The sequence below is a fragment of the Chelonoidis abingdonii genome, chromosome 21, assembly GCF_003597395.2.
Source record: "Chelonoidis abingdonii isolate Lonesome George chromosome 21, CheloAbing_2.0, whole genome shotgun sequence".
Classification (NCBI taxonomy): Eukaryota; Metazoa; Chordata; order Testudines; family Testudinidae; genus Chelonoidis; species Chelonoidis abingdonii.
The window spans coordinates 12,882,315-12,910,112 of record NC_133789.1 but is presented as its reverse complement, the minus strand read 5'-3'; the positions used below and the strand labels follow the sequence as shown (position 1 = coordinate 12,910,112).

The 27,798-nt window shown below is 44.8% G+C and overlaps 1 protein-coding gene across 1 annotated transcript in view; it reads left to right on the top strand.

Moving 5' to 3' along the window:
* The window catches only part of NSF (N-ethylmaleimide sensitive factor, vesicle fusing ATPase), a 177,736-nt gene extending 152,664 nt beyond the window's left edge, over window positions 1–25,072 (top strand). The window contains exons 17-19 of the mRNA XM_032806572.2: window positions 17,687–17,821; window positions 18,725–18,838; window positions 24,516–25,072. Coding sequence (XP_032662463.2) covers window positions 17,687–17,821; window positions 18,725–18,838; window positions 24,516–24,575 — 309 coding nt within the window. The 3' untranslated portion in view covers window positions 24,576–25,072. The remainder of the gene's footprint in view (window positions 1–17,686; window positions 17,822–18,724; window positions 18,839–24,515) is intronic.
* The last annotated feature ends 2,726 nt before the right edge of the window (window positions 25,073–27,798 follow it).

Below are 27,798 nucleotides of genomic sequence, written 5' to 3'. Positions count from 1 at the left end.
CTCGCTGCAGCAAAGAGCAGCTGTGTTTGTTTTTTAGATAAGTAGCTCCGGGGAGTACCTTCCGGTTTGTTGTATACAGGAATTGTGGGATACCTCCTAATACCCTGGAGGCCAATAACAGCGCTGGTGAGTGTCCACACCTGATGAGCAGCGCTGCATCAGCAGCGCTGGATTCGCTACACCCGTAGCGGACCAGGTGTACAGCCAGCGCTGCAGGAAGGGAGTTGCAGCGCTGGCTGAGCTCTGTAAGTGTGGACACCTGGTAAGTTGCAGCGCTGTAACCCCCTCACCAGCCCTGCAACTTGCAAGTGTAGCCAAGCCCTCAGTGTCTGACCAGGGTGGGACCTTAGCTTTGACTTTCTGGTGACTGCTTAAAAGTGAGCTTGGTGATATGCTGCAGAAACTAATGAAGAAGTTTAATGGAGTTGTCTGTGTAGTTGCATAATTTATTTGGAAAATCCTTCCTTAGATTTTTGGTTAGGCTGAAAAAAGTAGTGGCCCCAGACCACTGAGCATGAGCGCTCCAAGCAGGGTTTGTCTTGAAGCTCCCTTTTCTCTCCCTAGTACGAATCCAGCTTAGGGCCAGTCAGTGTGTGTGGTGTCTTCATCAGCCTCTGCCAGTCTTACTCAGTTTTCTCCTTAACTCCTTTGTAATGGAAAATTGGCTTTCCTCAAATTTGTTTTGTTAGAAACCCAAAACTGGAAAAAAAAAAAAAATCATTAAGAAATGTTTCAGATTTTGGCCACCAACATTGATTTTTTTCCCCCTTTATGAAAAGCTGAAATCTTCTGCTTCTCATTTCAATGAAAACATTTTTTGTGGTTGAAATTTTGTGTGGCGTAGCGGGGGAAATATTTCCCCACTAGTTCTACTTGTTGCATCTACCTAGCCAGCTGGATTTTTCCACTACGATAGCTGTTAAAAGTGGTAGAATGCTGCATAATGCTCCTCTTGCAGGAGCCCTCCATGGGGTTGCAGTGGTAGTTGATAATCTGTAACAGAGAATCAACTCATTGTGAAACATACAAACCCTGCCTCCTCAGACGTGGTCAGGTAGTTTTCTACCATGTGCATCCCTGTCTGTCCTACACTGCAGCGAGCATCCATTTTCCTGTTAGTCTCATGGGTGAGATTAGGAATAATTTTAAAAGGACCCAAACCAGAAAATGGAATACCTGTTAGAGTGTTCAGCGATGTTATGGTTGCACATAACTTTGACCTCACTGATCACAATGTTCAGGTTAATTTTGGAAACCATATCTGTTGGATTATAAGATCTGTGGGATAGGGATCATCTCTTATCTATCTCTCTACAGAACCTAGTGCAGTGGGGTCCCAATCGGGCACTATCGTAATAGAAATGTTAGATGATAAGAAGGCTGGGTTGTGGTCCCTGTTCAGCTCTTGGGTTACTCTTGCTTTGGTGATAGAGATGTTCAAAAATTACAGTAATTCTTTAGTATTGGTAATTTGTGCTTTATTGCAGCAAGTACCTTTACTGTGACTGTTAAACGTCTGTCAATGATAAACCCCTTTAATCTAGATCTGTGGTGAATCCTCAGCTTGGATTCAGTTGGATCTATTGCTCTGGAAGGTGTTTGGAATTGCTCAGATGGTATCCTACAAAACTCCAGACATCTGATAATCACATGGTCCCGTGCTATCATGGGTCCTGTAAATTGACACTGACTGCCGAGTGCAGTCAGTGGGAGCAGTTTTTGGTGAGAGAGACAGACACCTTTGATTTATCGCATCACTTTTACAGAATAGTAGCACTTACTAAGTGTTTTTATAGAATAGTTTATTAACATTACATGGTTATTGTTTTAATCTCATGACCTGTATAAATTTACATTTAATAGTGCACGTCTCTGAATTATCACTAACCTATTAAACAGATTGGCTCCAGGAGTGTAACGTTACATGGATTTTGCTCTGTAACTCTTGAGACAGTGTGGTCCAGGAGGTCAGCGCAGAACTGGTTGTCAGGATGCCTGTATTCTATTTCCACCTCTGCCGCTGATTTCCTGTGTTCCTCAATTTTCTCAACTTTAAAATGGGGGTGATATCTTTAAAGTGCTTTTAGATCTATGGATAAAAATCTTTCTGTAAGATCTTATCAGTGGATTAAAATACGATATTTTCAGCAAAATAGGCAGCTTTATTCATAACCAGGATTCCTATTTGTTCCAGAATTCTAATAGCAAGGACTTGGTATTTGCTTTAAACAGTGATATTTGTAAATTGACCCTAAACATTTTTTGAGAGCTGTATGTTGGCATTCAGAAATGGTATTTCTCTTCCCCATGTCCATGAGACACACTGTTCTAATAGCTAAGACCCAAAAACTCAAGGAAAGTCAGAGTGAAGGCTGAAATTCTGTCTGTAGCCCAAATAAAAGTTATGTCCCAAGTGTCTCAGGTTTTGAACAGTGGGTAGGTTTTCATGGCAGTATAATGCTGGACTTGCTTGAATGACTTGAGGCACACTTTCTGCCTTAACTCTGAATTTGCCATCTTAGGGCAGTGTTGGCCCTCTGCATCATTTGAATATCACTTTCTGTGGCTCATTGGGGTTTTTTAAAATGTCCTTTTTAGAATTAATGGCATTGTACAACTTCCAAGCCTTTGTTTAACATCTGTTTTGTTAGGACTGACAATCACAAAAGGGGTAAGGATTATTGGGTTAGTCTTGTCTTTTGTTTGCTTAGTTTCTTTTATTCTTTTCGGCCTATAAACAAGTGCTTTAGATGAAGGATCAACACCTGACTGGTGGCTTTTCTTTCTCGCTTTAATTCTTCCACCTGTGCTGCTTTTTGGCAAACAAGAGTGAGGATTCAATCTCACTTAATATTAACACCCCTTTGGACATTTGTCATTTTTCAGTCCACATGTGAGGGACCTGTTGGTCTAATGATCAGACTTTATTTAAATTTATAAAACAATTTATCTCTGAGCTCTCTAGAAAAATGATACCATAAATAAAATAATATGAATAGCAACACAGCATACTAAGATTTTAGTGGGTTTTCTGCTGGCGTAGGAGAGGGTCAGGGAGCAGCAACAGAATAGAGTAGTGCTTTTTCATATGTCGACATGCTATTACTGCAGACTGTTCTCAGCATGTTTACAGACTGAGACTTTATTGCCAGTAACTGTATGTCCTTATCAGGTGAACATCATCTGTCAGTGAAGCAGTATTCATTTATTTTTACTTCTAAAAACTGTAATTTTATTTTAGGCTTTTTCATAGATTCATGGGCTGCTGGCTACTCTTCTGCATTATATTGCCCAATATATCTTGCTAGATAACTTATCCAAAGATGTGATCGCTCATGCTAGGGGTACTTCTTGAGGAGTTGATGGTAATTGACATATGAACGTACAAGAACAGTGTCATTGCCTGATAATGCTTTTTGTGCATTTTTGAAGGTCACATCTTACAAGTTGAGACCTGAGCTTGCCCTGGGCCATGAATTTCCTTATTCTGTCTTTGTCTTGTGTAACAAGGCTAAAAGCAAAATTTAGCTCTACAATTAGTTACAAGTTTATGTATTTCCCAATCTTTCATCAGTCTATGTAGCAAACTAATCTGTTAAAGTATGAAAATTAGTGAAGGAAAATGGCTAGCAGTGGAAAATAACTTCTTATTTGAGTAGTGTCCCCCTATGAGTGCTCTAGGGTTGCCAACTTTCTACTAGCACAAAACTGAACACTCTTGCCCTGCCCCCTGCCCCGCCCCTTCTCTGAGGCCCCACCCCTGCTCACTCCATCCCCCCTCGCTCAATTGCTCACTCTCCCCACCCTCCCTCCCTTGTTTGTTTTCACCAGGCTGGCTCAGGGGGTTGGGGTACAGGAGGGGGGTGCATACTCCAGGGTGGGGCCAGAAATGAGGAGTCTGGGTGCAGGAGGGTTCTCTGGGCTGGGCCCAAAGGGTTCAAGGTGCAGGAGGGAGATCAGGGCTGGGGCAAGGGGTTGGGGCGCAGGAGAGTGTGCAAGCTACGGAAGATGCTTACCTCAGGCAGCTCCCTGAAGCAGCAGCGTATCCCCCCCCTCCCCCGGGTTCCTATGCAGAGGTGTGGCCAGTTGGCTCTGTGCATTGCCTCATCCACAGGCACTGCCCCTGCAGCTCCCATTGGCCGCAGTTCCCAGCCTGTGGGATCTGCGGAGCTAGTATTTGGGGCAGGGGTAGCATATGTAGCCCCTTGGCAGCCCCTGTGCCTAGGAGCCAGAGGAGGGACATGCAGCTGCTTCTGGGAGCCACAGGGAGCAAAGGCAGCCAGGGAGCTTGCCTTAGCCCTGCTGTGCCACCAACCGGACTTCTAACTGCTGACCAGAGCCACCAAGGTCCCTTTTTGACTGGGTGTTCCAGTTTAAAACCAGACACCTGGCAACCCCAGGGTGCTCCACTTCAGGTGTGTATGTGCCTCCTGAGCCCTCGATTGGAGATTTTCCATTAGCAGTGGTTGTTCAGTCCATGCATGTGCTCTATACAACCTCATGCTATGCAGTGAGGATATATAGGGCTGTGCTGGCAAACCACCCTCAGTTCCTTACCAACTGCCCCAGCATGAGACAGAGCCCTAGAGTGTTTGCCTTGTGTGTGCCTCAGATGCTATTGTTCAGCTTTCTTAGAATTAGTGTGAGCAGTTTAGGGTTAGTTGGCTAGTTAAGTAGTGAGAGGATTGAATTTGTTTCAAGCCTCCCTTCTCCAGAGAACCAGGGTGGGCCTGCCTGGCTCGCCACACTTCAAACCGTTGCCTCTCTTGCCAAGAGGCTGTCCTGGTGAGGGATGGCCTCTCTAAATGTTTCTATTGCTTGGGAGAATCCCTCCTCTCCCAGAAGTGTAACTTCTGCCTGGCTTTCAAGTCTAGAGCATGAAAGAGCCAGGAGATGAAATTGAGATTTCTGATGATGGCATTCTCCCTTTGACCAGCCTCCAAGGAGAGACCCACCCCGTACATCTGTCTCCAGACAGATCCAGTGTCCCTTTGACCTTAACACAGATCTCTCTAAGAAGGGGAAGGCTGGGGAAGACTCCGGGAAGGCTCCAAAGAAGAGGAGCTCAGTTTGTCACCTAAAGAAGCCAGCTCACAAAAGACCCAGATCTCTCGCTAAGTCTGTGGTGTCGGAAGCCTTGACCTCTTGGCTCGGTACCTCAGAAATGAAGGATTCCTCCTCCGATACCAGGAACTCCTGGAGCACTACAGAGAAGCACGGCTCCAACTGCACCTCCCCCTCCCCCAGTACTGTCTGAGAGGAATAGGGAGCCCAAGGATATGCGCTCCTCCAGAATGGCACCCTCTAGCACAGCCTCACCATTGGTACCTTCCCACTCGGCACACTTGGTACTGGGCAAATCAAAGTGCCAGATGCCCTCAGTCCCTGCATTGACACACGCTAAATTGTTAGCACCGTCTACCTCAGCTATCATGTCAGTATTGACCCACTGGGTACCTCAGGAATTGTGGTACTCCAGGGACTTCGGCTCATCTAAGATTGACGAGTTTTCACTACTTATGGTTACTGAACAACTCTCACTACCGAGACCCCAGTGTCCAGATTACCACTGCTTCCTGATATCACAAGACTCTCCATCCTTTTCCACTGGTGCCCCCCTCCCTGTTGGAGAACATTGAGGAGGAAGAAGGATACATTCAGTCTCTTCCATATCACTTCAAGGGTCTCCTCCTATCCATATGGGAACCTGTTTTTTGAGAGAGATCCTTTTCCATGCCAGAGGTGCTGGGATCAACCTGAGTACTTCCCTCTCTCCTGTATGCCACCCCACCAACCCAGTGGACCCCAGCTGGGGGGAGAGATAGCTGGGTGGTTTGAGCATTGGCCTGCTAAACCCAGAGTTGTGAGTTCAGTCCTTGAGGGGGCTATTTAGGGATCTGGGGCAAAAATTGGGGATTGGTCCTGCTTTGAGCAGGGGATTGGACAAGATGACTTCCTGAGGTCCCTTCCAACCCTGATATTCTATGACCCTGAGGCTGCTTATTAACAGGAATTTGCCAGAGCTCCAGCTCTGTCGCATAGAGAGCATAGGGTTGTACAGTCCCCCTAACCAGTCCTCTCGCACAATCAGATCTGTGAAGAACAGGAGTCTAGGACAGATAAGGAGGCTGCCCCTCAAACTCCTATTTCATTCTCATCTCCAGATGAGGCAGTCATACCTCCACAACAATCTATGGCCAATGATTTTTGACAGTTCTGGGACCTTGTGAAGCGGGTTGCTGATACCCTTCAGATACCTCTTGAAGAGGTCAAAGACTGACAACACAAGCTGCTGGGCATTCTACAGTTGGCAACACAAATCCAGATTGTTCTACCCGTTCACAAGGTGCTCCTGGGTCCAGCAAAGACCCTGTGACAAATGCCTGCCACAATCCTGCCGACTTGTAAACAGGTTGATAAGAAATATTATTTCCCTCCCAAGAAGTCAGAAATTTTGTTTTCCCACTCCTTGCCTAATTCCCTAGCGGTGGAGGCTGTAAAGGAGTGGGGTAAATAGCATTACTGTAGGTCTACCCCATAGAACAAAGACCAAAAGAAATTAGACTCTTTTTTTTTGGTTGAAAGTGTTACTCATTCGTGACCCTCCAGTTTTAGATTGCAAACTATCAGGTGATCATAGCCAAGTACAACTTCACCAACTGATATATTTGCAGCTTTTATTGAGCATCTTTCACAGGAGCATAGAGAACACTTTCAGGCCATCATCGCAGAAGGTCAGTTGTTAGCTGGAATCTCTCTCCAATGGTTCTTAAATGCCACAGACACCATCATCATATCCATATCCACAACTTTTGTTATGCACAGGGTGTCAGAGTTCCCAAAAGTGGTTCAAAACCCTGTTGAGAACCTTCCATTTGAGAGTAAAAAGCACTGTTTGGAGACTACGATCAGCCCGTGCACTCATTGAAGGACTCCGTGATCATGTTAAGATCTCTAGATATGTACATTCCTACGAACAAATGGAGGTTTAGTAGGTCTCATACTGCCCAGAGGTTGCCTTCTGGCCAGTTCTCTTTATTTCATAGATCCCCATCGAACTCACTAGGAAGAGACAGAAATTCCAGAGCAAGAGAGCTACTCACCCTCCTTCAGTGAGTATCCAGTCATCAAAATAACAATTTTGTTTGGTTCATTCAGGTTTTGATTCCTTCCTCACCTCTAGTTCATAAGCACAACCATTTGCCCCCCTTTCCACCTTTGGTGATCACCTTTCTCATTTTCAACATGCTTGGCATCACATTGGAATGACAAGTGGATCATAGACATCATATCATTCGATTACACTATCTACTCTATGTTCCTCCCACTCCTCTTCCCTGTCCCTCTTCAGGGACCCCTTGAACAAACAATACTGAGGGAAGAAGTTCACTTTCTCCTTCATTTAGGAGCAATAGAGTCAGTCCCACCTCCTCACAAGGAGAGAGGATTTTACTCAAAGTGTTTCCTTGTGTCAAAGAAGGACTGAGTATGGAGGCCGATCTTAGATCTAAGGCTACTGAACACGTTCATAAAGCCTCAAAAGTTCAGGATAGTGACTCTGGCAGCTGTAATTCCTGCTTTAGACACAGGAGATTGGTTTTTGGCCTTCAGCCTCTGGAACAGCTATTTTCATATAGTGATACATCCCGTACATAGGAAATACCTACATTTTACCATGGTCCCAGTAACATTTTCAATACCGAATTACTTCCCTTCAGCCACAAGCGTGTTCTCAAAAGTCCTAGAAGTAGGTAGCTGCTTACCTTTGGCAAGAAGCGATTTTAGCCTTCCCATATCTCAACAACTGGCTACTCAGGAGCCGATCTTACAAAGCAGTACTGACTTCCTCCCAGACAACCCTTTTTCCCTCCCCGGAATTAGGTTTCCAGATGAATGTTTTAAAAAAACCCATGTTAGCCCCTGTACAAAGAATACCATTCATAAGGGCATACTTGGATTTGTCGGCATCTCAAATGGGGTTCCACAGGGATCTGTTCTGTGTTCAGTGCGGTTTAATATCTTTATTATTGACCTGGATATAGGAATAGAGCGTACTGACGAAAGTTGCAGATGACACAAAGCTGGGGTGGGGGGACAGAGAGCATTGCCAACACTTCGGAGGACAGAGGTAAGATTCAGAGGGATCTTTATAAATTAGAGAACTGTACTATAGAAAACATAATGAAATTCAACAAAGACAAATGTAAGGTGCTATACTTACGGAAGGAAAAACAAATGCATAAATACAGAATGGAGGATGACTGGTTTAGCAACAGCCAGCTGAGAAGGATTTGGGAGTTGTGGTGGATCACAACCTTAACATGAGTTGTCAATGCAAAGCTGTTGCAAAAAAAGCAAATACAATATTAGGTTGCATTAACATAGGCATAGCATGCAGGTCACGGGAGCTGATAGTACTGTTCTTTGTTGGATGTTTGGATAGAGAAGGAACTGAGGGTGGTTCACCCAGGCATCCCTCTGTACCCTTGACGAGGAGCACAAGGTTGTATAGAACGACTGTGTTGGCCGAACAGACACCGCTAATAGAAAATCTTCAATCAAGGGATTGAGAGGCTAATGCATACCTGAAATGGAGTACTCCTAGGGGGACAAATCTCGAAAAACTATAGTGACTGCACAGAGTGAGTAGCCTCTTCATGTGGATGTGAAAGTCCTTTCTCTTCAGCACAGATTTGTGTTCAGATGACCATTGTTTTCATCTCTTCAACAGAGAAGATGAAAAACCTGCACAAACTTAACCTTCCTGTGGAGCTGGGGTTCCCCATTTTATGAACCAAGGCATCAAGAAGTGACATTCTTGTCCAAGTTTATGCAGGGAATTGGCAGCAGAGCCCAGAATTGAGCCCCGGAGTCCTTATTCCCAGTTTACATGGCTACACCCACTGGCAACCCTAGTTTATGAAGCAAGAGAAAAAGTTGCAATAAAGATTTTTCAGTGTGAACCATTTGAAAGCAAGCAGTTCACAATAGCTGCTTTATTAATGGTGAGGAGATTACCCAAAGGAGTTCTGGGGCATTTCAGGGCCAAAGCCTCTAAATGTTTACTGTGACAAAAGCTGCAATGATGAAAAAAGAGAAAATGTGAGCAGAGGAAGGATGAAAGTTTCAGCAGCACCCTCCGGTTGTCTCACTCCTGAGGGGAAAGTTGAAACTTAACATTATGATGTTGTCACATCAAAGTGTGTGTTTATCCTTGTAGCTGCATGGGACCTTGGAATGAGTCCTGGACCCCAGTGCGCTACTGCACCAAGAAGTTATTCTTTTGACAAGTTCACGGCATTAATTGGTATCTGTTTAAATAGTCGACTTCCTGTTCGGTGCCCTAATATCCCCGGTTGCATTGGTGAGCTAGATCTGGTGATTTCTGGCTCTCATATTATGCCATGTCTTGTTTTTCCTGTTTTAAAGATTAAATGGAGAGAGAAGAGGGTGAGAAATAGGCAAAGGGATACAGTAAATACAGAAATGTGTACAACAGCCGTGTCTGAAATAATAGAAATTATGATACATATTGGGAGATTAGTCATAAAGAATTAAGCATAAAGGCTTTGCTGTTCTTAAGTCTTTATGACCAACTTTCCTCTGTGTGCAGTACACACCGCAGGCTGGTTTCTTAGGTGTGATGAGCACCCCCAACTGCAGTGGAAGCTAGTGGGAGATGTGGTTGCTCATCGTGTCTGAAATCCAGCCCCATGTTTCTAAAGCTTGCAAATTAATTCAGTTAATTGTACCATCCTGCTGTCTTAGCTTTCTCACTAATTTCCAGCATGTTAGTTCTCCTGGGAACTGCAGTTTCTCTTAAGGGTTTTTCAGAGTTGTTCACGCTCCGTACAGGTTTCCAGTTTTTCTCTCCCATGATTTTTGAGTCCAAGTATATAGCTACTAAAAACCATGATTTTGTTCTCCTGACTCTCTCTCATACTCCTTGTTATCCCAAGTATCAGAGGGGTAGCCATGTTAGTCTGGATCTGTAAAAACAGCAGAGAGTCCTGTGGCATCTTATAGACTAACAAACATACTGGAGCATGAGCTTTCATGGGTGAATACATGCATCCGACAAAGTGAGTATTCACCCAAGAAAGCTTATGCTCCAATATGTCTGTTAGTCTATAAAGTGCCACAGGATTCTTTGCTGCTTGTTATCCCAGTGTCACAATAAGTGAAGAAGATACCTTTTTTTCTTCTCTTGCTCAAGTCCCAGCCTAGCCACAAATGAATATCCTTACCTCTTTCATTCATGTTGATGCCTTGTAAGTAGCTTCTGAATATCAGGCTTTGTTTAACCTGATGACTAGAGGTGGGTGAACACTTCAGAGAGAGAGATCCTGGATCCTACGTTATTTTGAAATATAAGAGCTCTTCTAGAACTCAGAGCACCTTCCTGGAGGGAAATAACCTTCGGCTTCAGTCAGACAACACAACCACAAACGTACATAAGTAACCAAGTAGGGACAAGGAGACCAAAGCTACAGCCAGAGGTGTGATGGAGGCAATGGAAACGTCAAAGTAGTCTCTCCTGTCCCTCAGAGCGATCCACATAAAAAGGGAGCTGAACTAGAAGGCGAACTGGCTCAGGCAGACGCCAGCTTAGCGCTTTGCAGTGGTGCCTGAATCAGGTCTTTGGTCTAATCTTGCGGACATTATCTCCCTTCAGCTGGTTTGTTTTCAAGATGCAAGAACACAAAAAGCCCAAGGTATCCCATCAGAGAGAGAGTTCCCAAATCTATGGCAGCAGATGCCCTTTCACACAGATGGCTACAGGGCTTTGTTTATGCATTCTCACTTTTCCTCTCCTGGGGAAAGTGATTCAGAAAATAAAAAAGGAGCAGGTGAAAGTCATATCGATAACTTCTGTTGGCCAAGGAGACCTTCATTTTCCACTTAATAGACCTGACCTCCTCTATGGCTACGATGGAGACTGGGTATCCTCTCCCAAGGCTCATTCTTCCATCCACATCCAGACTGGCTTCAGCCAACAGCCTGGTTATTGAAAGGGAATCATTAGTAATGCTAGGTCTATCTTCTGAAAGCATCAAGACTTTGCTAGCATCCAGAGAGGCTCAATTCAGTGTCTGGTGCCAAGAGCATGATGAGGATCCAGGAATCCGGGAACTCCAGCCATTTGGCACATTCTCCAGTACCATTTCACGCAAAGTTTCTGCTCTCAGCAGCATCCTTTTTGCAGGGTCTGCAGGATCCCTGGGAGGGAACCCCTAGATCTCCAGGTTCCTCGGGGCTGTCAGACTGGCCAGGATGGTGGTCAGGCCAGTCTTCCCAAAATGGGATCTTCCACTGTGTTTTGAAGACATTAATAGATCATTCCTTTTAGCCCCTGAGTTTAGTGACAGCCTTCTACCTGTACATTAAAAAGCTGTTTGTTTTCTGATTGCTATCATATCTGCTAGGTGTGTTTCGGAGCTGGTGGCATTATCTATGCAAGAACCATATTTTTATGTTCCACAACAATAAGGTGTTGAGAATTCCAGAGTCCCTTCTTCTTAAAGTAAATTCTCCCTTCCATGCTTCCCAAGAAGTCGTCCTTCCTTCATTCTGTCTGAAGCCGCAACATCTCACCTAGGGGATATCAAAAAAGTGTTGAAATTCTACCTCTATCCACAAGAAGATCCAGTGCACTGTTTGAGTCGTTCCAGCCTAGATGTAAAGGACTCAGCATTTCCATTGTCTATCACTAGGTGGGTTAAGCTCTATATTGCTGATGCCTACAAGGGGTGAGAGATCCTTGCTCTGGAAGGAATCAAAGCACACACCGTGAGATCGCTAGCTGCCTTGTGGGTGGAACAAGTAAGAGCTTCCACACAGATCTGCAGAGCATCCACATGGTCATCAGCCAACACCTTCATCAGACACTGCAACCTGGACTTACTATCATCAGCAGAAGCCTCCTTTGGCAGAAATATGCTGGTGGTGGCCCAACAAAAATGTTGTCCTTTGAACAATTCTTTCCAAAAAAGGGGGGCTTCCCCCCTCCTTTTTCCCCTTTTCCATCTTATTGCTGGATTTCTTACTTTACCATCCCAGCGTCTGTTCACTACTCTCTACTTCCCAGATGTCTCAGAATTTGCGGAGCTGTGGGGCTGCAAAAGGGAAAGTTTCTTACTATTAAACTTCTTTCTGGTAGCAGCATCTCCCACAATTCTACCCACTCTGGATGGCATTATGCCAAAGGGTCAGACATTTTCTCTGTGTTTTAAGGCCTGGCTTGACAAAGCCCTGGCTGGGATGATTTAGTTGGGGATTGGTCCTGCTTTCAGCAGAGGGTTAGACTAGATGACCACCTGAGGTCTCTTCCAACCCTGATATTCTGTGATTATGATGCAGGCAGTATGTCAATTATACATAGCTGCTGTGTTCCCATTGAAGTTACTAATATCTTCCTGCAAATTCTACACAGTTTTGAAATGGTTTATCTGGCAGCAAGCAGGAGTAGGGGGCATGTGTGATGGGTTCCCCCCAGGGTGCCACCTGGAGCTGGGATACCTCTGAGCCCCCTGACCCACCAGCCTGGGCTCCCTCTCACACTGTGCTGCTGTAGTAGGTTGCAAAGCCCTCCCAGCCTGCACTTTCACCAGCATTCGCACAGCTAGGAACACGTGCAGGCTCCCTAGAGCAGAGCCGAGCCATCCTGCTCTGGTCAAATCAAGCAGTATATGGGTTTAACACCCGGTCCACCTCTCCCTTGATGTGAAGAGGACCATGCACACTTGCGGTAACTAAGCTGAGAATTTCCGCAGGCATCTTAGTCAAACACACACTGGTTTGGATTAAAACATAAAATAAGTTTATTAACTACAAAAGAATAGATTTTAAGTGATTATAAGTGATAGCAAACAGATCAAAGCAGATTATCTAGTAAATGAACAAAACCACAAACTGATCTTAATATACTTCTCACCCTGAGTGATAGGTTGACAGATTCTTAAGGCAAAGGCTGCCTTGGCTTTACAGCTTGGGTTTCCCAGGTTTTCATACACAGGCTAGAAACTCTTTAGCCTGGGACCATCAATTCCCCCCTGTTCAGTCTTTATTCCTCAGATGTTTCCAGGAGTGTTGTCATGGGGAGAGTAAGATCCCTTCATGATGTCATTTTCTTCCTTTTAGATCTTGTTCCTACTTGTTTGAAAGCTCTTCTGCTGTGACCTGGGTCAAACAGTTCCCATTGTGCAGTGGTATTTCTGAGAGGTTTCTGTTATACACAGTTCTGGGGTAATCCGTGTGCTTGTGTGCATTTCCTTAATTAGCCATTAACATTGTTTGGCCTTTTTACTGTTTTACTAAAAAAGGCTGCTTGTGGGTGTTTTCAACCTCACAACATATTTCAGTAACACACACATAGCCAAGCTTCATAACTTCACATACGACAATAGCACGTATAATCCAATGAGATACTACTGTCTAGCTTATCAAGATCTTTAGAATGATACCTCACAAGACATACTTTGTACAAAACATGTCCTCATTACATGACAGTGGTGAACATTGGAGTGCCAGGGTGTGTCACATCCCCCCTTCGATTACTGCCAGAGGGTTAGTTACCAACTAATGTGAAGTGTGCCTAATGCCTTCTTGGTTATACAACTCCCATGTGTTACCAAACATTGTAGTGACATCCACATGTGTTTTTGCAAAGTTCTGTGTTTCTTTTCACAAGTTGCCTGAAAACATTCTGCTGTGTGGCATTGTTACCATAATGCAGATATCAATATCATGAGGTGGTGTGCCTCAGTTTCCCCTTCCACGCAGCAGTTCAGGTTTGTTATGGTTTCCCTGCTGGGACGAGCTCTAAGCCTGTTTACAGGTACTAGCTGAGAAGCAGTATTATAGGACTTATAGGACTTCTCTGTTATCACTTCTAGCATGTTCAAAAGTTTTTTCCCAAAATCATGCGTTTTACACATTTTTAGAGGATTTACCATAAGTACCAAATTCTTTGTCATAACCAATAAACCGCGTATTATGAGACTTAACAGTACGAGCAACTTCATGTCAGAGAGGTGTTTCCAAGTATGTTTGCCATGCCATGCCTTCTGTTTAGACAGTCCGGTTTGTTCAATACCCATTGTGTTTTGCAGCCGCTTCCTAAACCACAGTATGTGTTCAGGTACTGGTCTTTCTTTCCCTTTTGTGTTTTTTCTAGTATCCCCTTTCTCAGATGGGTCATTAGCATTTTCACTGACACTCAAGTCTTTAGTAGGATTTCCATCCTGTCTTAAAGAGACAGAGTTAGTTTTCCACAAGTACATCAGGAACAGCATTTTGCAAAAGTGGGGTCTGGATTGGGGTACCCTCTGTTGCCCCTCTCTCTGTCTCGAAGAGGTCAGTTGTATATCTGCTCCCCTCCAGGAGATCAGTTACACAGTTCCCTCTTAAAACCTGACCCACGGGTTGGGTTCCTGGGAGCACAAACGCTGACCCAGTAGATCTGTCCTGGGCTCACCCTCCCGTGTAAGCAGTGAGGAGACATTCCTGTACTTACCCAAATTCCTTTTCAACTTCTCCCTCTGGGCCACCCTCTAAGACACACACCTCTGTGCTCTCTAGAGTGGATCCATCCCATGTTCAGCTGTGAAGGGCTCACAGCTAGCAGCCAACAGTCCTTTCACTGGCGGGCACTACACCCTGCCCTCTCTCTGAGATGGGTTTGCCTCCAGCTAGAGAGTCCATGAAACCTTCACCCACCTCAGTGATCTCTAGGATTCCATCCCCCTCACTGGGTTTCCTTCTAGGACACATCTTCGTATGCACCCTAGAGTGAGCTCTGCCCCCTGCTCAGCTGCAACCTGCTGGCAGCCAGCAACCTGGACCGTTTTCTCACTAACAGGCAACATGCTCCCCTGCTCCTCAGAGGAGATGCTGCCTTTAATCACGAGGCAGCAGGAGCTGGTCTCAGCCATGCCTGCCCCTGGTAGCAGACCGTTTTACACTGCTGCAGAGGAATTAAAGAGACACTCTCCCATTCATCCAGCAGTTCCTGGGACTTCACCCTTTCCTTCTGGGGTTTCAGCACCATATTCCTCCTTGCTGCTGGCAGATCCCTTGACAGCCCAAGCTACATTGAAAAAGTCGTTCCCCAGTAATAATTGTGACAGGTTATGTACTGCTGCCACAATCAATTCAGCTTCCAAAACCTTAGTTTCTATGTGCGCTTTAGCCAAAGGCGCAAGGATTTTGTGGCCTCCTAACAAAAGCTCTGCCGTCTGTCCTGGCAGTATGTTTTTCTCCCAAATAGTGTTTCTCCTGACCACAGAAATGTCTGCACCTGTATCCCTCCACCCAAGGAGTTCCTTCCCATTCATTTTGATAGCCTTTATGTGCTTCCTGCCCGGCTATGCAGAGGCTACTTTTACAAACCCTGTCTGATAAATAGCCATTGCCTGAGGTGCCTCTGTGCTCTGGGTAGCAGCATTCCCATGAGTTGCTTGTTGTCTGTTCCCAGCCAGCACTGGGCATTTATTCCTCAGGTGCTCAGTGAAATTACAGTGATAGCACCTTCTGGGCTCTTCTGTTTCTACAGGAGATTTGGGACAAGGACTGGAGGAATGGACTTGGGGAGTTGTGCGTCCAGCCTCCCATCCACCCTTTTTCCAAGGGTAAAACGGGAACCCTTCTTCCCACCAAACAAACCCCTCTGCCTGTGATTTATTTCTGATAGATGCTTAGCTGTGTTCAAATTCATCCGCAAGAGTAGCAGCTTCCTCAACAGTTTTCACCTTTTTACCCCATAAACACTGTTTTACATCATCACTATGAATACTCAGGAAATGTTCCTGAGCAACAAGATCACACAGTCCTTCAAAGCTTGTAACACCTTTTCCTCTTACCCACTTATCCCTGTTCAGGGAGGGGCCCAAGACACTCACTCACGAGGTGCTAAAGAGGCTGGTTCTGGCCTGGCGGAGCAGAGACCCCCTGGCCAGGACTGGGAGGAGGAGGATGGAGTCACTTAGCAGCAGCAGGGTGGCCTCCTCCACAGCCTGGGACTGATCTTCCTCCTCGCGGCCCTGGCTGGGGCTCTCTGCTCTGTCCTCCAAGGACTGCAGACTTCTCCTCACCTTGTGCCTGCAGGGATCCAGGGTCTTCGGCCCTAAATAGATTGAGCTCCATGAGTCTAACTCTATGAGGCAGGTTTCCGATCCTGTAATCATTCTCATGGCTGTTTTCTGAACCCTCTCCAATTTATCAACATCCTTCTTGAATTGAGGGCACCAGAACTGGGCACCATATTCCAGTGCCAAATAGAGAGGTAAAATAACCATTCTCCTACTTGACATTCCACTGTTTATGCATCCCAGGATTGTATAAACTCTGTTGGCCACAGTGAGTATATGGGTATCTACTCAGGGATAAAAAACCTGTGGCTGGCCTGGGTCAGCTCAGTTTCTGGGGCTGAAAAATTGCTGTGTACATGTTCAAGATCCGGGACCCTGAAGGATGGAGGGTCCCAGAGCTCGGGCTCCAGCCCAAACCCGAGTGTTGACACAGCCATTTTTAGCCTCACAGCCTGAACCCTGCGAGCCTGACTCAGTTGCCCTGGGCCAGCTGCGGTCACGCTGTGGGTCTTTTAGCCCTGTGTAGATTTACCTGCGGCTCATGTTCAGCTGATTATCCACCACAGCCCCCAAATCTTTTTCCTACTCACTGCGTGCACCCAGTCATGTGAACTTGGGAGCTGTGTTACTGAGAATTCATCAATATGGGCCAGAAGTGTGTTACCTGCACCTACCGTTACTAGTGTTCAGACCTGTTCGCTTTATTCAGGAGTCCAGCATGCTGTGTCCTGGGGGGAGGAAGGGTGTTGTGTCTGACACAGTAAAAAGAACTACGATAGGGTGAGGAGATGCCCTGGCTGTGCCAGACTGGCTCCTCTCTGCTACTAAGGTCGTTTTCATCAGAATTAAAGCTTTTGTGTTGACTTAAAAAAATAATAATTAGGTTTTGTCCTTCCTGGTTGTGGAAAATGCTACTTCAGAACATAATCCAATGAAGTGCTGTCTTGTTGACCTTGTCTCCAGCCACATTAGCTGGCGGAGGAGGGGGAGGGAGTTCTGTATATGAAGCTCTGGCAGCTTCTGACCTTTTTACATTGACCCAGTGGTAAAAATGCTGAAAAGGACTGGAACTTTTCGAACTAGGTTTCACAACAGTCATCACAGCCACAGCATCATCATATAGAAACTATAGCTCTGTGAGATGTAAGTGCCCTAATTCAGCTCAGTGAGTGTTAAGTGTTCGAGCAGGGGGTTGGACTAGATACCTCCTGAGATCCCTTCCAACCCTGATATTCTGTGAGTCTATGAACTCTGAACCCTTCCTAGAAAAATTCCGATACGCAGGCTTTATGGATGCGGCTTAACAAACCATCTGTTTTGGTCTCTAGATTCTGATTGGCAGGAAGGATTCTGATTTCCTTATCCTTATCCTTAGATATTGTCTTGTTAAAGATTTGTGCTGCTGACTACCACTATTTTAAATCTGACGTCTCTCATTTTTCAGTCTGTTAGAGAGGTGTTGTAGGGCTTTATGCAGCATTTCTCACCGTTCCCCCCCCGTTGTTTTCTTTGCAGTTAATCTAATCTCCCCAAGGGTGATGGCTGTGCTTTCCTTTTTTCTTTCTTTTCATGACATTTATTCCTTCTTATATGGGCAGGGTCGCAAGCTTTTAATCATTGGAACCACTAGCCGTAAAGATGTCCTGCAGGAAATGGAGATGCTAGATGCTTTCAGCACCACCATTCACGTACCCAGCATTGCGACAGGAGAGCAGCTGATGGAGGCCTTGGAGGTAAGGAGACCCCTGAATGTCAGCACGGCTGAGACCACCCGAGTTACTCTGTTAGTGTGAGTAATATCCATGCAATAGAGCACTTCATTAATGGAATCAAAAGCTCCATTTTGAAACACTGACCTGCTTTGTTCTATTGGCCCAAGACCAGTAACCAGGTGTCAGTAAATGTAATGTTCCCTATAACAGGGAAAGCAGGAGAGAGAGGGAGGCAAATACAGAGAGAGAAAAAATACAGAGGAAATGACTTCATTTTTCTGCTGGCTGGAAATGGTTCAGAGGGCATAGGAGAGAGAGAGCAGCGTTGTCCTCAAAACACTTGAAATTTGAATCCATGGGGCCCAGTCCTGCGAGGCACTGACTTGCCATTGAGTTGGCTAATGGGGGCTGAGGAAGGTGAGTACATCCAGAGATGTTTGGCCTCCCACAGGATCAAGCCCATGGCTGGCTTTTGCTCCACACAACTGTGCAGTTTGCAGCAGATGATGTAAATGCTTATCAGCCTGTTAGTACAACCTTGCAAAATGGTGCTCCACAAGGCAAATAAAATAGTGTTAGTATTTTCATTATCATCATGTCTGATTTTACAACAGTTTTGCAGGGTTGCTGGAGCACGCATTACTATGTTCCTGATAGACTCTATCATACGGGGAAGACTAACCTAGGATATAAGATTCAGGAAGTAAATCAATGAAAGGTTGATTCTGTATGATACTGTTGATAACAGCTATGCCATACAAGTATCCTGGTATGACTGTTCCTATAGCATCTCCAGGCAGTTACTCAGTTACTTGTAACTGTTTCCAAGACTAAGCTAAGGACTGTTTTCTAACTCTGCTCTCTAATGTGGCTGGTGCAGTTGCCCTTCTAATGCTGCTGGCTGTCTTCTGGGTTTCTTTCCAGCTTCTTGGTAACTTCAGAGATAACGAGCGCAGCACCATTGCACAGCACGTCAAAGGGAAGAAAGTGTGCATTGGAATCAAGAAGCTGCTGATGTTGATCGAGATGTCATTACAAGTAAGAGGCTTTTTGCTTCAGGGGTGTATGAGAGAGACTAGAACATTCTCAAAAACACATTTTGGCCCACAGACCCTTGTCTCTGTGACATTGAGAGCCCTGTATTGTGTCTGGTACGGTTTGAACGTGGTACATTTCAAAAAGGCAACAGTGTTACTTGCAGATTTCCCTACAGCAGTTTTCAGCTCCAGTCAGTAGAGAGAGTTCCATGTCTCAGTCCACTGAGAGATCTATAAAAAATAAGAGTCCCCATGAGCTGTATAAAGTTAGTCTTCAGAGAAGTGTCTGCAGCCCAGAGGATCTGGGTTGACTTACCTTTAATGAATTGCCTTCTCAAGCACAAGTGATAAGTTAAGATTGCAGATAGTGATAATTGAGGATTTTGTTATGAAAAAGTTTCCTGTGCAGGTGCAGCAGCTCTTTCCCTGAAAGAAGATAAATCTGTCAAGCTGTTCAGCTGCTCTCTTCGTTTTCCACTTTCAGCACTTTAAAGAAAAGAATTGCCTAGGGTAGAAATATGTAGCTCTTAGCCCCTCACTGTTGCATCTCCTGTGCCCGCAAGCTAGCGGTCAGGCACATGCTCCATTGTGTCTATGAGCTAAAAACGTGTGTGTAGCATTTGGGCCTAATCCTCAGTGGCTGACATTTCAGAGCCCTTCTACATTTGAAACCTTCCCTCCCATTCCCCCTTTTTTCATCAAATGAATTTGGTGCAGCCAAATGTACTGTCTTTAGATCTTCCTATGAGATGCTGAGCATAAATGAAGAAGCGCATAGTTTAGCAGCGTACAAGTCATGTATCCCCTCTGTTCACTATTCACAATTCTGTTAAAACTTGCACAGCGCTGAGGAGCTGCTCTAACTAGATGTCACCTGAGGGAATAAAGTCATTTATCTAGATTACTTTTTCCTCTCTTTCCCTTGACTTTTAATTCCATACCTACAGGCAAGTCAGTGCTCACACGCATTAACTGTGTTTAATGGGCTCAGACCTGCCAGGGAACAGTTACAGCCAATTTTACTTAAAATCTTGACAAGAGATGCCTCTCTAACCTTCTTCTGAGACAGGGAAATGACTTCAGTTAGATTGTGACCTTGAACATGGGTGCTTTTAAAACTCCAGGATTAAAAATGTGCAGAGTAAGGGCAGTTCTGAAATGGGGGAGTGGGAATCAAATTGCATCAGATTTTCCCCACAGCTACATACCTACATGATGAGCGGTGTCGCTAGGGGGTAGGGTGTTTTCCCCCTTGGAAACAGGCTGCTGTCCTGAAATGTTTCAGAAGAATGTTGTCACTTACAAGCCAAGTGCACTGTCAAGCATTTAAAGTGATTTTGTTTAACAAGGTGGTCATTTCATAGACGATTTGAATCCCTGACAGACCAGCCTGAGGGAAAGTAGGCAGCATTTTAACTTAGGTTCAAGTCATTTTGAGTACATTAAATAGAGAGGTGGCTAATGAGAGCAAATTGCAGCTTATACAGATGTTGGGTATGCAATTGGTTGGTAGCAATGTGATCCATGGCCATTAATTAATTAAAGTAATTTGAATTCTGCATAGCTCCTTTATATTCAATCTCCCACACACATGAAATCTTTGTATTGCAAAAAGTCCTCGCTTTTCACACAAGTCTCAGCTGTACTTTGTTGCCATAGATACAGGAAAAAATTCACATGTTCGCAGCTGATAAGAGAAAGTTCATATTCAGAGATCTTGAGGGACCATTGTGCTGCTCTGGCCTAGCTTCCTACATGGCCAAAGTCATGGAATTTCACCAAGTGAAGTGACGCTTCAAGTCCAGACCTTCTGTTTGAGCTTGAATGTGTCTTCTAGACAGACATCTAATCCTGCCTTAAAGACTCCAAGTGATAGTGAATCCACCACATGCCGACGTATTTTATTCCCATTTTTTCATGTCCTCTGTGTATATACATCTTCCTACTGTGTTTTCCACAGCATGCATCTGATGAAGTGGGGTTTAGCCCATGAAAGCTTATGCTCAAATACATTTGTTAGTCTCTAAGGTGCCACAAGTACTCTTGTTCTTTTTGCTGATACAGGCTACCACAGCTACCACTCTGAAACTTCACTGTTAAAAATGTGCACCTTATTTCTAGTCTGAATTTGTCCAGCTTCAGTTTCCAGTCACTGGATCTAATTATGCCTGTGTCTGCTAGAGCCCTGGAACTGGAAATCCTCTCCCCATTCAGGTACCTCTTCACCTTCTCTTGGGTAAATGCAGGAGATTGAACTGCTTCAGTCTCTTCCTGTAAGCCAAGTTTTCCAAACCATGAGCCATTCTTGTCATGCTTTTCTGACCCCTTTCCAATATGTCCACATTCTTTTTGAAGTGTGGACATCAGAACTGGGCACAGTGTAGAGTTGGAGTCTCACCAGTGTCGGTATCACTCTTCCCCCCCCGCCCCTGCTTCATATTCCACTGCTCAGACATCCAAGAATTGTTTGCTTTCTCAGCCACTGTGCTGTACCATGAGTTTATGTTCGGGTGCTTGTCCTTTGAGCCTGAAGTTCTTCTCTGAGTTGCTACTTTCACAAACACTCCTTTGTCCTATAAGTGTAACCTACATTCTTGCTTCTAGATATATGGCCTTACAGTTGGGTTGGATCAAAATGCATTTTGTTCAAGTGAGCCCTGCTTACTAAACGATCCACGTTGCTCTGTATAAGTGACCTGCCTGTCTGATTTTTTTATCACTCCACCAGTTTCTGAGTCATATGCAAACTTTATCAGTAATTATATATTTTTTCCAGCTCATTGATAAAGACATAAAATGGTATTGGGCCACAAATACAGTGCTGTGGGACCCCATTAGAAATATTCTCATTTGCTGACCGTTCCCCATTTATAATTAGCTTTTTAGATCTACAAGTTTTTAATCAATTTAATGTATACTGCATTGGTCTTGCATAATTGCTATTTTTAATCAAAATGTTGTGCAGGACTAAGTCAGATATCAGACATCTGTAAGGTATCAGTTATCTTTGTCTACAAAACTTGTAATCTCATTAATTATGCTTCTGTTTAATTTTTTAACCATGCAGGATCAATGTCAAGCTAACCAACTCATAGTTATCCAGGTCATCCCATTTATCCTTTAAATAATGACACAACAGTAGTTAGTTTTCTTTTTCTAGTCCTCTGGAATATCCTCAGCATTCCAAGATTCGTTAAAAATCAATATTGGTGGCTCTCAGCAACTCAGCCAATTCTTTTTAAATTATTGGGTGCAAACATTCCCACAGATTGAAAAATAGTCAAGTGTGGTAGTTGCTGTTTAATATTCTGCCCAGTTACTGTTCTCATAGAAAATATTTTATCACTGTGAGATATGAATATATCATCCAGCTCCTTTCCAAACATGGAATAGTGTTAGTGATTGAACATGTCTGCCTTTTCTTTATTATTATTGACAAGTTTACCATCCTTGTCTAGTATGAGACTTATACCATTGCTAGGATTTATTTTGTTCCTGATATATTTTTTTAAAATCCCTCTTATTGTCCCTAGTCCTACTGGTCAGGCTTTTTCACTCATACCTTTAGCTTCCTTTATCAGTAGTCTGCATTTCTACAGCGCTACTAATTTATAGTCATTGCCATCAATTTCCCTCTCTTTTCATTTGTTACATTTTATTTTTTCATAAATCTGGAATCAATAGACAATTTTCTTTAACTATAGGAACATAAAAAATACAGTAAAGGAACTGTAAGCTGTAGTTTCCCTTATGGCACTCGTATGCTCTTCAGATTAAATATTAACCTATATCTATCCAAGTGTTGGTCAAGATGCCAGTGAGCACATTGCAGCTAGCCCTCCTTTCGTGTTTATTTTGCTAAGTGTGGGTCTGAGTGCTCCCTTCAAAGAGAATATTTGGTTCCCTAGTTCCAAAGTTACAGTGTTTGTTAACTTTGGCCTGTCCATGTGGAGTATTTCCAGTACTAGCCCTCCATACTTCACCAACCTCCCTGAAGACTACAGAATAAACAACTGAATATGGAGCTTATATTCAAACTGTGTGAGATGCAATAAAATGTAAATAAAACATTAGGAAGCTGCAATCTCGGATTTCCAAATGGTTATAACTCAAACTCCTCCTACTTGGGTGGGATGTAAGAAACAAAGCCTCTTCCCTGTCTTCATAATAAATCAGAAGTCTAGCCTTTATTTCTCAGTCCCAGGCTGTGTTCAGTCTTCATGGCTGAGACTTAGTGTCTTAGTTTTGTTCATTTCCCTGTTATGATTGCCTGGAGAGTGCCTCTCCTGTTTCCTATAAAACTTCTTTCATAGAACTACAGGATTAGAAGGGACCGCAAAGGTCATCTTGTCTAACCCCCTGCCAAGATTCAGGACTTGTTGCATCTAAAACAAGATAGATGGCTTCACCCTCCTTTTGAAAACCTCAAGTGAAGGAAATACCATGACTTCTCTAGGCAAATTGTTCCATTGTCCTCCTGTTCTTACAATGAGGAAGTTTTCCCTGAGATTTAATCTAAATCTGCTCTGCTGGAGTTTGAACCCACTGCCTCTTGTCCTGCCTCTGTGGCAAGAGACAACAACTTTTCTCCATCTTTTTAGGGCAGCCTTTCAAGAATTTGAAGACCGCTATCATGACCCTCCTAAATCTCCTCTTTTCCAAAGCAAACATACCCCATTCCTTAAAGCCTTTGCTCATATGGCAGCAAAGAGTCCTATGGCACCTTATAGACTAACAGACGTATTGGAGCATGAGCTTTCGTGGGTGAATACCCACTCCGTCGGATGCATGTGGCTGTGTTCCACCCCTCTGGTCATCTTTGTCACTCACCTCTGGGTCCTTTCTGGTTTTTCTATATCCTTTCTATACATTTGTGACCAAAACAGGACACAATGCTCAGATGAGGCCTCACCAGTGCTGAGTAGATTGGTACTATCGCCTCCTGTGACTTGCATGCTCTGCCTCTGTCAATGCAACCCAACATTGTATTTGCCCTTTTTGCAACAGTTTTGCATTGTTGCCTCATGTCGAAGCTGTGATCCACCACAACTCCCAGATGGTTCTCAGCTGTGCTGCTGCTGCCAAGCCAATTATCCCCCAGTCTGTATTTGTGTGTTTGGTTTTTCTTCCCTAAGTGTAGCACCTTACATTTATCTTTGTTGAATTTCATTTTGTTGTCTGTAGCCCAGTTCTCCAGTTTATCAAGATCTCTCTGAATTTAACTCTCTCCTCCAAAGTGTCTGTAGCTCCCTCCCCAGCTTTGTGTCAGCTGCAGCTTTGATTGGTGTGGTCTCTAGTCCAACATCCAGGTCATTAATAAAGATGCTAAAGAACACTGGGCCCAGAACAGAATCCTGTGGAACCCTACTTGAGACCTCCCTCCAATCTGACATCATTCCATTAATAGTTACTCTTTGTTTGCAGTTGTTTAACCAATTATGTGTCCACTTCATGGCAGTTCTACTTAGCCCACATTCCTCCAGCTTGTTTATGAGAGTTATGTGGGACTGTGTCAAAAGCCTGCTGAAATCCAGGTGTATTATATCCGCCACAGTTCTTCTTTCCACCAAATCAGTTATCCGGTCAAAGAAGGAAATGAAGCTGGTTTGGCATGACTTGTTCTTGGTAAATCCACGCCTGCTGCTAGTGACCATCCTTCATCTTTGTTTTGTGTCTAGATGGATCCTGAGTATCGTGTGAGAAAGTTCCTGGCACTCCTAAGAGAAGAAGGGGTGTAAGTACCCCAGTAATATTTTAAAGGCTGATCCAGGACCCAGTTCTGCTCTTAGATGCAGGGGTGCCACTGCCCCTGACGCCAGAGGAATTGCAGGAGAGTGTCTGACAGCAGTGTTGGGTTCTGGGGTTGCAATAGCTCTTTTAAATCCCATTTTGAACCTTCCCTTCCTACTCCAGTATCATTCTGTTCCTCCGTGACTCTCCAAAGCTATTAGGGACCCAGAGCACGTTTGAATTCTCTGCCTTCCTTGAATATCCAGGGGAGGCGTTAAACTTTGTGCCTGATCTGGTGTCTCTGACTAGGCTAAATCAGGAGTAGCTTCACTGTAGCTAGTGGAGTTAAACCTTGTGACATCAGAATCAGGCCATTTGCCTGTTGGCTCTATTTATTTTTCTCTCTGTGTCCTGCTTTGTCAGCCTTCTCTGTCCCTGTACAAAGGACCCAATCCCACTCCTGTTGAACGGGACATACAGCCAGGCCTTCACTGGCAACATCGTTTCACAGAAGGCTGCTCTCCAGGGCATGCACTGAAATCTCTGGGGCAATGTTCCCTCTCATTTTTTATGTCCATGTGCGGAATGATTTGTTAGGTGCACCAATATAAGGGGGTGGGGGTGGGCCAAGGGTTAAAGAGTGTGGGAGGGGGCTCAAGGGCTGGTCAGAGGGTGAGATGAAGGGCTTCTTGGCTGAGGGTGTGGCTCCTGGGGTGGGGCTATGGGGATGAGGGAGTTTGGGGACTGAAGGCTGCTCCAGGCTGTGGTGAGTAAAGTAACTACCCAACCCTACCCTCTCGACTGCACAGCTCGGGGCGGGTGAGGAGAACTTCTTTTCCCCGGTGTCTGCAAGCAGGCTGCCAGCGGGCCTGAGCTGGGCTGGGGCTGGGGCCATAGGCGGCGGTCTCCCCTCCCTGGCAGCTCAGGCAGGGCTTGGCCAGGCCGGGGCAGGGGCATCTCCTCCCTGGCCTCTCTGGCAGGTGCTGGGCTGGGCGGCAAAGAAAAAGGGGCCTGCTCTCCCCACCTGCGCAGACCGTTGAGTCTGCTGCCACAGCCGCGCAGCTGACTGGGAACTGGGTTGGGAGGTAGCAGTTTTGCAGAAATATGTCTGCTGTGTGCAGCTGTGTCTGGGTGTCGGTGTCTGCAAGAGAGACATGCTTGGTGGCGGTTGTGGTCCTGTTTTTTTCAGTAGTTGTGCTCACTGAGTGGAGGATGGCAGTGTGCAGGCTCGTGGGCCTGGAGAAAGTGACCGAAGCTGGAGAATACACTAAGGATCTGTGTTCCTTCTGTTCAAACCTCTCAACTGGACAAAGTGAATGTTTCACCTTACCCTTAATCGTCCACTTGGAAATTTGCCTGTTTAGCAAAATAAAATATCCATTGTTTGTTCTTAAAATATGCTGGGTGTCTTGTGGAATATGGTCAGTCTCCTTTAGAATATACCTTGCTTCTGTTTCTGGTGAAAGCTAAAGTACATTCTATACCTGGTTTATGCGTGGAGGACTGTCCAACGAATTTTGGCACAGCTAACACTTACATCCAGCTTTTAAAGTAATACCACAATACATGACACTTTTCTGAGAAAAGTTCTACTCTAACCTACATGGTGTCGTCTGCAGGGTGTATTGGCAGTGTGTTTGTGATTCTTTGTGATGGTGATGCTTTCCTGTACAGTGTCTGTTATACTGACCCAGTGGATTGGCTCAGTCCGGCTTGATGATGTCCTGTAATGTTGTTTCAGCCAGACTGATAGCCGAAACTGTAGCTTTTCTGTGCTGATTCGAACACGAGCAGGGCAGTCATGTCTTTGACGCAAAGCTCAGTAATAATGAGGCTACAGCCCACTTCGAGATTCACTCAGTTTGAGACCCAGTGGGCTAACAGCAAATAAAGAGGTGGGTTCTTTCCTAGACACATCAACACGACAGCACCACACAGCAACACACACACACACAACACACACACACACACAATCGCATCCTAGTTGTGCAACACACACACACATCGACACCACAACACCCCACACAACACACACACAACACACACACACACTTAAGTCACACACCTCGCCCCCCCAATCATTTGTGTAAAGCTTTGACAATTTTTTTAAATTTTCTCACTCAAGCATCTTTGGATTCATAATGTCAATTGAGAAGCTAAATTTTATTAAAAGCCAGTGTGGGGGGTATTGAAGCCAGAACTGTCATTAACCAGTCTAACTACTTCTGCTTTCCTGATGGGCTACTAAGGATTGGAAAAAATAATCTTTCCTCTCATCCTTTGAAAGGGTAGGTATCCGTGTTCTTTTCCTGAATTCTCCAGGTTCTGCAGGCCCCCTTGTGTTGCCTGGGCAGGCTCAGTTTCCATTCTTGCACTGTGGTAAAGCAATGTACCAACCTTTGGCTGCAAGGTACCTGCACGCTACCCATTTACTGATAACTGAGTGAGAATTCTCTTCCCCAGTCAATGAGCTCAGCCCGTATTTTAACAAAGTGCACGGAGCATGCTGCTATATTTTCCCCACCCATGACAGGGAGAGGCAGGCAAACAAAGCCATTTGCAGGCTTCAGCAGCTGCCTAGGCATACTGCCAAAGGCTAGCAACTCAGACACCCCTAGGGGTTTGGGAGCAACCTCCTTCTCTGCGAATGTCCTTTGGCCTTGTGGCTGAAGGCAAACCATTCCCTAGACCTTGCTGTGTACTTGAACTTGGTCATGTGTTTTAGCCATTTAACTTACCTCCTTGATTTTTTCTTCTTTGGTCAGTGCTGCTGTACTGTGCTTTTGTGAGTCCCGGTGGCCAGTATGCACCCTCTCATATTTGAATATGATTTTGCAACTTTCATTTGTCCCCTTCTTCCCCCCTACCCCAAATCCTAGCGAAAGCAGCACACAATGTATTAATTTATGTCTCAGATTAAATTATGTAAACATTTTATTGTGTTTTTTTGTCCAAAGAGATATTGAAAAACACAAATGTTATATGGTTTAAATGTAGCTCATGGATGCAATAAAAGGTACATACTTGGAATGACTTGGGAGGCTGACTTGTCCTTGGGAGAGGGATGTGTTGGTGGCGGGAGCTGGTACATATTGAGAACTGGATATACTGAATGCATCCAGGCACAGGCCACAAACTGCTGTTTCTGGGGTCTTACTTTAAGATACAGCTGTGGAGATCTTCAGAAGCAAAGCTCAGGTTCTTGCAGTTGTTCCCATACCGGTTACAGGG